This window comes from Mustelus asterias, chromosome 3, assembly GCF_964213995.1.
Source record: "Mustelus asterias chromosome 3, sMusAst1.hap1.1, whole genome shotgun sequence".
Lineage (NCBI taxonomy): Eukaryota > Metazoa > Chordata > Chondrichthyes > Carcharhiniformes > Triakidae > Mustelus > Mustelus asterias.
This window is the reverse complement of record NC_135803.1, coordinates 54,143,274-54,157,881: the sequence shown is the minus strand read 5'-3', so window position 1 is coordinate 54,157,881 and position 14,608 is coordinate 54,143,274. Positions and strand designations below refer to the sequence as shown.

The 14,608-nt window shown below is 43.4% G+C and overlaps 1 protein-coding gene across 1 annotated transcript in view; it reads left to right on the top strand.

Moving 5' to 3' along the window:
* The first annotated feature begins 728 nt into the window (after nt 1–728).
* The window catches only part of dock10 (dedicator of cytokinesis 10), a 339,343-nt gene continuing 325,463 nt past the window's right edge, over nt 729–14,608 (top strand). The window contains exon 1 of the mRNA XM_078208965.1: nt 729–1,119. Coding sequence (XP_078065091.1) covers nt 1,012–1,119 — 108 coding nt within the window. The 5' untranslated portion in view covers nt 729–1,011. The remainder of the gene's footprint in view (nt 1,120–14,608) is intronic.

Genomic DNA, 14,608 nt, shown 5'->3' with positions numbered 1-14,608 from the left:
AAGAGACAGGTTGGGGGCGATTCTCAAGCAGAGGCTGTTTAGCGGGCTTCCCGCTGGGCGCCACGGCCTCTGCAAGTCTCCAGGCGCCGGATTTCCAGCACTGCCAGCTCCGCACCAGCAGGGCAGTTGAGAGTCAACCACATTGCTGTGGCTCTGGAGTTACATGTAGGCCAGACGAGGTAAGGACTGCAGATTTCCTTCCCTATTGTGAACCAGATGGGTTTTGCCGACAATTGACAATAGTTTCATGGTCATCAGTAGATTCTTAATTCCAGATATTTTTTATTGAATTCAAATTTCACCATCTGCCGTGGTGGGTTTTGGACAAGAATCGCGCCACTGGATTCTGGCAAAAAGGCAGCATGATTTATATCATTACAATTTTGAGTTGTAATTTTAAAAATCCTGAAACAAACCCAACCCTGTGTGTTTTTTTTTTCAGATTGCAATATTTCAGTCATTTTCAACAGGTAATTTTTCACTTGTAGAGCAAACCGCCGCCAGGTGGGGCTAAACATTCAGAGAGCAGAACTGAAAAGTTGCACGGAATTGAGATTCACTTTTTCCCAAATGAGTTGCTACATTTCTAGGTGTGCAGTGGGATTCCTGGATGGCTTTACAGCTTTATGTTCAATTATGATTGAGCCAACTGTCAAAAAAAGCAAAACTCCACATCGAAATAGGTTTCAGGAATAATTCCGTCTGCAAATATTTGCTCAAAAGCAGTTGTACAGAAAGGAAGTCGGTGGAAAATGTCACAGTTGGCGCGCCAGTGTCTCTCAGGGAGTTGTTAATGCCATTTTCCCAGTGATAGCGGGGCCAAGTGGCGTTTATTTAATATATACATGAAATGATTGACGGTTATAGAAATGGAGCAAAAGCCCCTGTTGTCACTTGTGGCTCAGTTCCGTTTCCTGGTTGACGAGAAGTAAAATCAGCCAGTTCTCGACGGTGTGACAACCCATTTTTCTCAATCTGTCAGAAAGGGACCACTCTGAACTGGAAAGGACAATGGGAGACACGACTCGCCGCTTCACCAAGGGTCTGTTTAAACCTGGGACAGCTGCAGAAATCCGACAGAGCGCCGCGGTGGCTGTCAAAAGACGATCTCTGCTGGTGGTGAGTGAAATATTTGTTTTCGGAAAAAGTTTGATGCTGCTGTTATTGTGCGAAGATGCGTGATTGTCTGGTCAGAAGAGGATTCACAGCATCTTCCTCGGATCTTCGAAGAGACATTGCGCTAATAGGGCTGCTCTTAAACCTGAGCACTGAACCGGAGAGGTCACTTTTTAAAAAGAAATAAACTTTTATTTTAACATTGATTTAAATGCACTTGTCGTGCATTCTGTTAAACAGTACCCTTCCGCCGCTGCATGCGATTTTCTAAATGTTTACGATTACTCATTGCTATCACTGAACTGGCCAGCGAGTGATTTCCACGGGGAATTCCTGAGTTATGAGGAGTTGGCCAAAGCAATTGAATTACAACAAGGTTCAAAGTGGTTGGTTTGCTTTTCAAAGAAGTTCGACATCGCTTCAGGGAAACTGCTTCTCGGTCTGACTCTGCTTTTTCGGGGCGGAGGGTGGTTCCAGCTCATTTGGGGTTTATGGGTGAAGAACAGTAAATCGGAAAGAAGAGCATTGCAATTCACTTTAAAAATATATTATGTTCAGAGTTATAATCATGCTTCATTACATATGCTCGCTTAATGTGTCAGCCCGTGCTTTGTTGGTCTATCGGTAAACAATATATCTTAAAAACTGATGGACAGATTTCATACTATCCCTACAATGCAGAAGGAAGCCATTCGGCCCATCGGCTCTGCACGACTCTCTCTAACAGAGTACCTTACCTCCAGGCCCTTTCCCCACTCTACCCCTGTAACCCCACACATTCCCCACGGCGAATCCATTGAACCTACACATTTTTGCATGGGGCAATTTTGCATGGCCAATCCACCTGACCTGCACATCTTTGGATTGTAGAAGGAAACTGGAGCACCCGGAGGAAACCCCCACAGACATGGGGAGAACATGCAAACTCCACACAGTCACCCGAGGCCGGAATTGAACCCGGGTCCCTAGCGCTGGGCTAACCACTGTGCCACTGTGCTGCCCAAAATGTTTCAACAAAATGTGATACACAGATAGGGTACGGACCAAAGAAATACTGATTAATTTTTGGGGAAGGTGGGGATTCACATTTGGAATTTGTTTTAATGGATCCATTAACATTCAGTCAGTTGACTTTTTAAAAGAATATTGTGGGTTTTATTTAGAATGTTGTTGACTATTTTAGAATGTTGTGGATTGTCTATTTGTCACAGCTGTCAAAATGTGAGCAGAGCTTTCAGAGCAGATTGTTGGATATGGATTGATAATAAAGATATTTCCTTTTCCAGCTTTATAGTTACAGCCAGCCAGGGAAAGGCCTCAAGGAAGAGCTGTGTAACTGTAGTAAAGTTGAGTCAATATGTGTGGCAGACGTGTGCTCTCTGTTAAGTGCCCTCTTCATTTCCTTCAGCTGAGATAGGAAGGTTACAGTTGGATTTGTCTACAGTAACCATATTTTAAAATCACCTTAAACACTGTAGGGATTTCTTGGAAAGCTGTTTCTCGCCATATTTAAAACAATATATAGACTATATATAAATAGGGGGAGGCAGCAGCGTAATGGTATTGTCACTGCACTGGTAATCCAGAGACCCCGGTTACTGCTCTGGGGACCTGGGTTCGAATTGCACCATGGCAGATGGTGAAATTTGAATTCAATAAAAATCTGGAATTAAAAGTCTAATGATGACCATTGTTGATCATCGTAAAAACCCATCTGGTTCACTGATGTCCTTTAGGGCGGCACGGTAGCACAGTGGTTAGCACTGCTGCTTCACAGCTCCAGGGACCTGGGTTCGATTCCCGGCTTGGGTCACTGTCTGTGTGGAGTTTGCACATTCTCCTCGTGTCTGCGTGGGTTTCCTCCGGGTGCTCCGGTTTCCTCCCACAGTCCAAAGATCTGTGGGTTAGGTTGATTGGCCATGCTAAAATTGCCCCTTAGTGTCCTGGGATGCATAGATTAGAGGGAATAGCGGGTAAAATATGTAGGGATATGGGGGTAGGGCCTGGGTGGGATTGTGGTCGGTGCAGACTCGATGGGCCGAATGGCCTCTTTCTGTACTGTAGGGTTTCTATGGTTTCTATGGTTCTATGGAAGGAAATCTGCTGTCCTTGCCTGGTCTGGCCTACATGTGACTCCAGACCCACAGCAATGTGGTTGACTCTTAAATACCCTCAGCTGAAAGGCAATTATCGATCGTTGGCCATTCTAAATTCTCCCTCAATGTACCTGAACAGGCACTGGAGTGCGGCAACTAAGGGGATTTTCACAGTAACTTAATTGCAGTGTTATTAATAAATAAAAAAAATAAAGCAGCAAATAAAATATTAATAGGTTGAGTCCACTAAAATGATACTGGCATTCCTTCAAGAGCTGCTGAAATTACTCCAGTAATTCTGTCTCCAATTAGATCACCAAATAATGTTGAGACATTGGAAAGGAAAATCAGGCTTAAGGATTCACACTCCACTCTTCTAAAATCAGTGCCTATTACATTTTTCCTTAATTGCCAGAGGCTTCAAAGGAGAACATTGTGATTTCTCAATTGTTACCATTGTATAATCTCTGCGTGATTTTTGTTCTCCCAGCAGCTTGCAGAGCCATGTTTGAATTGTGTGAGATATCTCCTCTTCTTACTGTTGTCTGTGACTGCAATCCGTTGTTATTCCACTCCTGATCTGTACAGAAAGCTGTATTGGTGTTAAATCCATGAACTGCAGTGAAACTGGGGGCGATGAGGGTGGGGAATGATGGTGAGGAGGAAAAGGAGGGTTGGGGATTGAGGATAGGGAGTCGGGGTTTGGGGAGGGGGACGGAGGGGATTGAGTGGTTAGGAGAGGAGTGGATGGGGAAGGGGCGTGAAAGGCTGGGGATAGTGGACAGGGGGCGGGAGATAGAGGAGATGGGTGGAAAAGAGAAGTGGAGGGCTAGTGCAAAATTTTGACAACAATTTAAGAAATGTTATTTTGTACAAAATACTTGCTTTCTCAGGTCAAAGTGCAATGCAGAAAAACAATAGATTACAATAGATAGCAGATTACAATTTAATTTTAAATGAATACATTGGAGTATTTGAGCAGCTGCAGTTTTTCAAACTTGGATGAGATGACTTGTTGTGTGGGTTTGGATCATTCCTTGCTGGCAACATATCCATTTCCAATGGGCCATTTGATGGCTGCAGAAACTTTCAGCCCAAGTTCGATGGGGCATTTATCTGATCTATTTATTCGTGTCCCAATAACCTATTTAGCTAGTACCTGCAGCTAAATTCATCTTCTGTCACTGTACTGCCAATGGCTGTTAAGATCAGGACCCCTCTTATCAGTTCTACTTCAGGACTGATCAAAGGTACCACGAGCACTGTAACTCATACTCATACACAGCAAGTGATGTTCATGTTACGACATCCTATCCTTCTCCAACAAACCAGCAGCCACGTGAACAGGTTATGCAATTCTAGTAAATAGCAGGGCTTCTCACATTGGTTCAGCCAATGTGTTCTACTGCAGGCTGCCATGACTGAAATAAATCAGTACTCCTTAATGCAAGTTACTGGATTGTGAAAGTCGCTGCCACTTCCCAGATATTGTCAGAACAACTTCATTCAGGTGGCCTCGCCAGAATTTGACTCATCAAGTGCTTTTAGGGAATTCAGACAATCCTGAGAAGCAATATCCCAATACATTTGCTGAACACTGCTGTGTGGTGTGCACAGATCTACCAATGTAATCCACTTGCTGAAACAGCTCTTTAGGTGCCCCAGCAGATTTACAAGCTCTCTGCTATACAGTTCTTGCTGCTATACAAGTAACATTGGTGCCACAAAAGTGCCAGTAATGATCATCTCCAGCAAAAGAAGACCTAACCATCGCCTCTTGACATTCAATGACATTGCCATTGTTGAATCCCCTAGGAGTTACCATTGTCCAGAAACTGAACAAAAGATATAAATACTATGGCTACAAAAGCAGGTCAGGCTAGGAATCCTGTAACTCATCTCTTGACTTCCCAAAGTCTGTCTACCATCTACAAGGCAGAAGCCAGGAGTGTGATGGAATGCTATCCACTTACCTGGATCTGTGCAGTTCCAACAACACTCATGAAACTCAAAACCATCCAGGACAAAGCAGCTCGCTTGATTGGCATCCCTACCACAAACATTCAATCCCTCCACCACCGACGAACAGTGGCAGCCGTATGTACCATCTATAAGATGCACTGCAGAAACTCACTGAGGCTCCTTAGGCAGCATTGTCCGAATCCATGACTTCCAGCACCTAGAATGACAAGAGCAGTGACCACCATCACCTGAAGTTCCCCTCCAAGTCTGACTTGGAAATATGTCGCCATTTCTTCTCTGTCACTGGATCAAAATCCTGGAACTCCCTCTCTAACAGCACTGTGGGTGTTTCAACAACACATGGTCTGTAGTGGTTCAAGAAGACAGCTCACCAGCACTGTCTCAAGTGCAATTAAGGATGGGCAATAAATGCTGGCCCAGCTGGCAACACCCACATGCCCCGTAACTGACTAAACAAAAGTCAGAAAAAGTTTCTGGAAGAACAGCATGATTTCCCTCTGCAAATACACATTATAGTAAGGGGGTCATAAAGAGGAGCAAGAGGAGCCAAGATTGAAGACAAAATTTGATGCCAGCTGTGAGAAATGTATGGAAGATCTTTCTCTAAATGTCCAATGTTCTACTTAATAACTGTCCAGCTTACAAACAGCTGCACAAAATGGATTATATTATATCTTAAATAGTTCTGAAAACTTATAAATCCTGTATTACTGCCATCATATGAAAAGTGTTTCCAAATATTTTGCAGTAATACTCACCGCCACACAACTGGTAAAGATATTTATCAAACCATGCCATGTGTGTAAGTGTCTCACATTTCCTTCTCTTGGACTTCCTGGAATTTAATGTTTAGTTTGGGCACTACTTGAGAAGCAGGTATATGTGAAGTGACTGAGTAACTGCTGTCTGTCCATAACCATCTCAAACTGAGGTGACTCTTGTCTTTTAGCTGTTAACTCCAGAGATGAATCACCTGCAAGTTTTGTTATTGCTGAAACTGTGGCTGCGATCTAGTGGTCGCGCTGGCCGTTGATGCAAATCCAGTAATGGCTGCTAAATCTTGCGAGAGGCCCAAATGGAATTTGCGCCGGTGAGATTTTGGTTTGTAATCTTCCTCCCCTCCCCGCCCCCTCTGTTGACAGAATCAGGTTCAAGCTCAGGACAGAAGCAAGCCTGTTTAGTGCATTCTATAATAAATTTGAATGTAATTATAGGGCTTAATGCTGCTTCTTCTGCCCTCTCTGCATTGTCCCGCCCTGCCGACATGACGTCATGCCATGCTGAGGGGGGGGGGGGGGGGGGTGGGGAGTGTGGGGGTGCAGGGCACAGGTAATTATAGCCCCTGGGTGGTGAGGAACATGGCCAGGAAATTCTCTGGCACAGCCCCCTGGCATTGCCAACCTGGAAGTGTTGGGAAGGGGTCTCTGGGGGGATTGGGGGGGGGGGTTCCCCTTGTGTGTGCCTGTGAAGGGGAGGGGCGAGGGGTGCCTGTGAGGGGAGTGCCGTGATATTTGCGTGGTGAGGCAGGGGTCAGAGAATGCCCTGATGCTTTTTTGTGGGCAGCGGGTTGGAGGGTCGTTCGTGTCTGTGGAGTGGGTGGGGAGAGGTTTATTTTCAGAGCAAATCGAGGCACCATCTCTAATGGGCTTCTCAATCCCTGCCCTGCCAGTGTGACGGCACAAACCATGCCCACAGATTCTCTGTGCACTGAGTGCCAGAAAATTTGGAATGAAAATTCGGCTGTGCAACTGGAGAGATATAGGCCAGTTTTCAGTCTGAACTTGAGACCCTGACAAATTTTGGGAAAATTCTGCCCTGTATGTGTGAGCAGATCCTATGCTTTTTTTGACCTGCAGCTGTTATAAGTGGCAGTGGCTAAATAAACTTTTGGATTGAGCAATGATATTAAATCACGATCCATTACATCTAGACCTCTGGCTTGTGCCCAGGCTTATCATGACCATTCATTGAAAATAGAGGATTACATAAAGACAGTGGGAAGAAAGGATCTCGACTTAAAAGATCAGAAAGTAAAACCAGTCTGGGTGGTGATTGAGATTAAGAGAGGCCCTAACCCGTGGTGTACCATTAGACAGAACATGAAGCAAGAAATATTTGGAGTTTATAACAAAGGTAATGTCTTAGTTACGGATGACTTAAATCTTCAGAGACTGGGCAAAACCAATTGGCAGAAGTAGTCTGGTAAAATAGATAGCCTGATTAGTCTGGTACTGTTGACTTCTGTGGACAGCACTTGCAACACTCATTGGAGAATAACTGATTGGCCTTGGAAGATTTACTATGTGAAGGAGGCTCCAGATATTCTTGGATTTGCCATATGATCCATAGTGTGTTATAAAAACATTGTAGAATCAGTTGATTACTGTCCATATCTGTCTACTACATTAGAAAACATTCCTCATTTCAATGCAAACACTGAGAGCACCAGATCCTCAAGCTGATCCATTCTAACAGTGAGTTAATGGGCTCTGAAGACAACAGCCAAGAGTCAGTGTTTTGCGCCCATCTGTTATTGTTTTGAGAAGTTCCTGTCTTATTTGTATTATTAGGAAATAGATGTAGATTTAAGTAATTTATATTTGTGTGTAAGTGCCGTTGACTCTTAGCTACCCTCTGAAAAGGCCAAGCAAGTCATCCAGTTGCATTCAATAAATAATGGCCTTGCCGGCCCATATCTCATAAATGAACTAAAAAACCTGAAAACAATGAAAGGTTATGTGAGGGGATTTGGATATTTTTAACAAAAGGAGAAAACTCAAAAGAAAGGAGTTCCAGAATGTTGAGGTCCAGTAAAAATATCACAGCTTAAAGATCTCACTGGCTCCTTACCCACTTTGTGCAAGCACGTTTTGACCTGGTGTCTCCTGAAGTGCTCGCTGTCTCAGACAGGATGTGCAAGAGCTTTGTAAAGCATTCAAATAGGGCAGCTGAGGATTTATGTGTTTTTCCACACAGAACTGAGCTCATCCAATTAACATCAGCAAAGACCAGCCAACTTATTGTCTGCAAGTTGTTTTTCACTTTTTGTTGTTCTATCTCACGAATGGGGTTTAAAAATCAGTGCTCATGTAAACTGTGAAAAAGAATTGTCGGTTAAAAATAATCATAATGCATTTAAAATATACTCTCTCCCAGTTAATGATTACCTTGCTGCCTTAATATCCAGAATTTTATATGAAGAAACTGCAAAGAGGTCTCCTTGCAGAGCCAAATCTTTCTCTTCAGTCCTCACCCATAACAAACTTGTGGCAGCCGTTAGCCATGAATTCTGCCTAGGTACCAGAATCCTTTATACAGCACATTGTTGCCATTTTAGAGTTGTGCTTTGAAAGATACATCCTGTAGTATTCCACCAGAGATACCAAGATCGCTATTGCCTGCATACCAGTTAACATTTCAAAATGTTATAACTGTGTGTGGCATGGTGGTACAATTTCGGCGACCCAGGTTCGATTCCTGGCTTGGGTGACTTTCTGTGTGGAGTTTGCATGTTCTCCCCGTGTCTGCATGGGTTTCCTCTGGGTGCTCCGGTTTCCTCCCACAGTCCAAAGATGTGCGGGTTAGGTGGAGTGGCCATGGTAAATTGTCCATTAGTGTTGGGGGATTAACAGGGTAAAAAATGGCGACAGGGTGGGATCATTGTCAGTGTAGGCTTGATGGGCCGAATGGCCTCCTTCTGCTCTGTGTGGATTCTATGATTCTATCTATTTTAATCCGAAGGAACTTGGAAGTGGAAATAGTCATACGAAAATTACATTTAGAGCAGGATAAAGACAATGATGCAGAAAGCATCTCTGGGGAAACACCTGCACATCAAGAGGTTGTCCCAGTTTTTCATAGAAGAAGCTTCGGCTAAGGAAATGAGCTGCCTCAATAGTGGAAAAGCCCTGCACATGAGACAATCCTATGGTTCATAAAAACCACTGATAATGTTGTCCCAGCACTGTCTCACATTAATTTAATGCCCATTCTTTGTTCTCTGTTTCCTTACTCTGCAACATCAGAAAATAATGTCTTGGGTTAAGTTAAAACAAAACACAACCAGCTCAATGTCCTGATTTCTGCTATATGTCTGAGATATAGTGATATTTACCTTAATTCTTCACTTTAGCAAAAAAATAGGCTAGCTGGCAAAAGTATCAACAGAAGCAGATGGACAGACATCTGTTTCTCCAGATAGCTTCATTATAAATGCTTGGCTGAAGTCTAAGTCCCACTAATAGAGTAGCTCAGCAGGGGCCTACTACATAGAATGAATTGGAATGTTAACTTTAATTGATTGACATCTTTGAGGTTATAATAAATTATTATTTCTCTGATTGGTTTTGCTAATGTATTTATGCCAATTTGGACAAGCTAAGCGATGTGAAGTGGGTAGAGCTTCTGTGATTGAAATTATGAATTACAGCATCTTATTGGCACTTTTTTATAGATGTAAGAGCAGTAATTGTTTTTCAAAACAGATTCCTGAATGGATGATTTTTTTCATGTGCATTTCTAGACTTGCCGTTGTTATTCTATGGTTTATTGTTTCCGAACATAAAGCATACTGGGTGAGTGGGCAGGATGGGGGCATGGGTAAGAGCTTTAAACTTATCTTTCAAAAGGTTCCCGGACCTAAACTGCGGTCAACGAAGGGCTGAGAACCACGGGTCCTTGAAGTTGGCCGAACTCCATGAAAATTGTGGTGGGGGAGGGTGGTTTGAGATTGCTATCGCTACAATGGAGCTGGCCAGGTCTGGAATGTAGAGTGCAGGTTCACTCCTTATTAAGGAGAACACTTCTTATTAAGGATAGCGAGAAACTATTTCTGCTGGTTTTGGAATCCAGAACTAGGGGGCACAATCTAAAAATTAGAGCCAGACCTCGCAAGATTAAGGTTCAGACATACCCCTTCACACAGGGGTATTTAAAGTTTGGAACTGTCTTCAACAAGTGCTAATTGGTGCTAGATCTGTTGTAAGTTCAAAATCTGTAATTGATAGATTTTTGTTAATCAAGGCATGGGGCAGCAACAGGTACAATGGAGTTTGGTTGCAGTTCAGCCATGATCTTGTTGAATAGCGGAACATGTTTAAGGGGCTAAATGGCCAATCCTACATACAATTTTCTAAAAGGTGTTTTAAGGGGTCTAGTTTTTAAAAAAAAATCATTGTTGGCGTGTGAACATCATTGCCAACACCGGCATTCATTTCCTATACACAACAAGTGGTGTGCCTTCTTCCGTCATTAGCAGTTTGAAACAACTACGTGGCTGGCTTTCTTGATCACTTCAGAGTGGTTCAGTCAAACATGTTGATATGGGTTTGGAGTCCTGCTTTGGCAGGTCATCTATGGAGAGCAGATTTCCTTTCTTAAAGGTCATCTTTTGAATCAGTTGAATTTGGACATGGATCTAATTGTGTTATGGTTACATTCACCGTAAACCTGCTATTTATTTTGAGATACTTATTAAATCCAAGATCAAATTCTCAAATCGTGTTGGTGAGATTTGAAATTGTGTTCTCAGGGTTATTAGTCCATGCCTCTGGATTACTTATCCAGTAAGAGTTTTAACAACACCAGGTTAAAGTCCAACAGGTTTATTTGGTAGCAAATACCATTAGCTTTCGGAGCGCTGTTCCTTCCATCTGACGAAGGAGCAGCGCTCCAAAAGCTAATGGTATTCGCTACCAAATAAACGTGTTGGACTTTAACCTGGTGTTGTTAAAACTCTTACTGTGTTCACCCCAGACCAACGCCGGCGTCTCCACATCATTACTTATCCAGTAGCATAACTACAATGCTAACATTCTCTGTATTTATAACAGTTTGAGCGAAAATACTTGGAATAGGAAATTGTTGGGCAGCTTAGCTGGGCAGTTTACTTCCGGCTTGCTATCTTGCATATTTGTTTCTAAGTTCTATAGGTTCTCAAGATTGCCACCCAGCACCTTCAGCAAGGACTGCTGGTGAGAACAGATTGGCTTGGCTACAATTGTGGTTAAATAGTTTGCTGACTCATGCTATCAAATATCACACATTGTAGGGCAACTAGTAGTGGTGAAATTATATTCAAGCAAAGTATGAAGGAAAAGAGGAAGGGGAAAGAAAAAAGAGAAAATGAATCATTTCACAAAAAAGTGAGGTTCTGGATTGTAAAAACAGAATGTACAAGCGGTCAAACAGATTCATGTCGCATGTTAATTCTGTTCAGAAAAGATATGCAACAGCCACCCAATTAATGCTGTGATATGGCACATATGCTGCACATCTAAACTGACAGGAAGTGGCTTATATCATATTTCCTCTCTGTTATCCTTTATGAGACAACTTGCAATGATGTACTTACAGCATGAATCTTTGGGACTTTGTTGAAGTAGCAATGATAAACTATATAAAATAAACTCAAATAAATAAGAATTTATCTGTGGTGTTATATTTCTACACATGACTTGCAACTTCTTCTAATAAACAGATTAACGAAGAACCTGCGTGCATGCATAAAACTGCATGAACCAACAATTCCTGAAATGCTTAATCATAATTTAATTTATTGTAGTGTAAAATGAATGTATTCTGGGCACATTTCTTGCAACCACTTTGCTTCATTCTTCTTCAGTGACTGATCCCAGGCCTTGTCCTCCCAAATTCATCTCTCAGTCTCTATTATCAGTTGCTCTTTAAAATTCAGTGAATTCAATACAATGACCTTTTTCACTTTTTTGCCCCTCTTTTCTCTTTAAATTAATGGGTGGAATTTTATGAGAATGATTCTAAGTGTGCAGCTAGCGTGAAAATGGAAGAGTTTCTGATCTGTTTTTTGGGCGAGTTTTCACACCCAATCTTACGGACGTAGACATTGAAAAAATTGTCAAGACTGTTTGTAGCTGTTGCAGCCAGTGGGCTGGGCTTAATTCACCAGCCACCCTGCAGAGGGAGCTATTGCGCATGCTCAGACCTCAGTCTGCACATGTGCAATAGCAGCTGTAGCGGGAGCTATTGCGCATGGGCAGACCTCTGATTCTGCCCATGCACAATTTCAGCAGCAGGAGTCTGATAGATAGAGAGATAGCTGTCAGGCCCCTGCTGTTGCAGGCAGCCTCACAAACTCCCCCCTGCAGTTGCGAGGGGCCCTCAGCTGATGGCGAGCCTCACTACGCATGGATATGTAGCCCTGCCACCCAGGCTGATCGTGCCCCTACCTCCCTATCTGATCATCTGGCAGCTGGTCCCCCTCTGCGCCGGTCTGATCACCTGCAGTGTGGCAGTGGACCCTTCCCTATGATTGGGCGGCCTCCTCTAGCCCTGCCCCTTCCAGCCCTATCTTCCATGCCTCCATAATCCCTGCCCCTAGTGCCCGTGCTCCATGGGCCCATGACCCACTGGTCCTTCCCCTCGACCCAGGTGGGCAGTGCCAAGGTGCTCAGTGGGCATTACCAAGGTTCCAGGTTGGCAGTGCCAAGGTGTCAGCGTGGCACTGCCAGGTTGACACTGCCCAAGGAGCAACCCTCCATCGCCCTTGGTTTCTTTGGGGGGCCTCCATGGCCTCCAGTTCCACTGGCGAAGGCAACACAACTGTTCTCCATTCATGAGGAGCAGATGTTTTCCTCGCCAGAGAGAACTTCTCCCGGTGAGGCCATAAAGGCATGTGAGCCTGGATAATTGAGCACCAGCCTCACTAAACACATGCAAATAAATATTTAAATATATTTACATAATTTCTTCAGCCTCTCGCCCATTTCCAATGAGAGGCTGACCTTGCCTTTAAGCACTTAGCTCTGCTCCCAGCATTAAATTGTGCGGGACAGCTATGTTCATGATCCTGACTTGAAACGGCTCCATTCTCTCTCCACAGATGTGTCAGATCTGCTGCGATTTTCCAGCATTTTCTGCTTTTGTTGGATGTTTCCCTTTGTTGGACATTCCAGAACGAGAGAAGATATAGTTTTAAGCTAAGGAGTGACAAAATTAGGAGGAATTACTTCACTCAAACGATTGTGAATCTGTGGAATTTTCTACCCCAGAATGCAGTGGATGCCAGAACACTTATAAATTTAAGGAGATGGAAAGGTTTTTAATTGGAGGGATGAAGATTTATGGGGAGCAGATAGGAAGGTGGAGTTGAGATCATCCATGATCATACTGAATGGCAGAGCAGGCTTGAGGGGCTGAATTACCTACCCCTGCTTCTCATTCTTATATTCTTATGTCATACAGGAAAACCACCAGGTAAACACTGGTGATTTCCTGCCAAGTTTTGTGATAGGGGAATGACTCCTTTTCGGGCACTCCTTGGCCATGGAGGGATGAACCGAAAGCAATAGCAGCTCCTCTGGCAATGGTGCCATGTACCCATAGCAGTAAATCTCCCTCACCTCCCCACTGGGGCCTACTTGCCTGGCTACCCAGCTAGTTACAATCCCAAAGAACTGCACGCAATTACCCTTTCATAGTTATATGTTGACTCTGCCCACCCATGTTATGATTTTCTAATATAATACCTTATAAAATAAAAACATATAATGTTGGTAATACCTCACAGGTCTGGCAGCCTTTTTGGAGAGAAAAAGAATTAATGTTTTAGATCAATGTTTATTTATTTATTAGTCACAAGTAGGCTTACATTAACACTGCAATGAAGCTACTGTGAACTTGCCCTAGTCACCACACTCCGGCGCCTGTTCGGGTCAATGCACCTAACCAGCACGTCTTTTAGACGATGGGAGGAAACCGGACGAAACCCACGCAGACACGGGGAGAATGTGCAGACTCCACACAGACAGTGACCCAAGCCGGAAATCGAAACTGGGTCCCTGATGCTGTGAGGCAGCAGTGCTAACCACCGTGCCGCCCCCAATGATCTTTCATCATAACCTAATTTGGCTTGTAATATTTTGAGCATCGGGAGGTCTTTCTGTCAAAACAACTCGTCATGTTTGATTGCCATTTTCAAATTATTGTTAGTGGCAGATTGGGTGGTTCATTGATTAAATTGAAAGATTTTCTTTTGTAAAAATAAGTCATTGACACCTTGTAAGGGGGTTTTCCAGGGGGCTTCCCTCTGGTGTCATGTATTGAGCTGAACCCAGCTAATACAAAGACTCATGAAGCGCAGTATGCAGTTAAAGACGTTCTTTATTTGACCAATACACGTTGGGAGAGAGACAGCTGGAGGATTCCAACTTCAGTGATGTATTTTTCACCTGTAAAACAGATATACCCTTTCGAAGGTTTGTTTCTCCCGCCCAAGCTGCCATCCAAACTGGATGATCCAATTACATTAGTACACATTATCTTCTAGCAGTAAGAAATCTCACAACACCAGGTTAAAGTCCAACAGGTTTATTTGGAATCACGAGCTTTCAGCTCATTCACTCACCTGATGAAGGAGCAGCGCTCCGAAAGCTCAT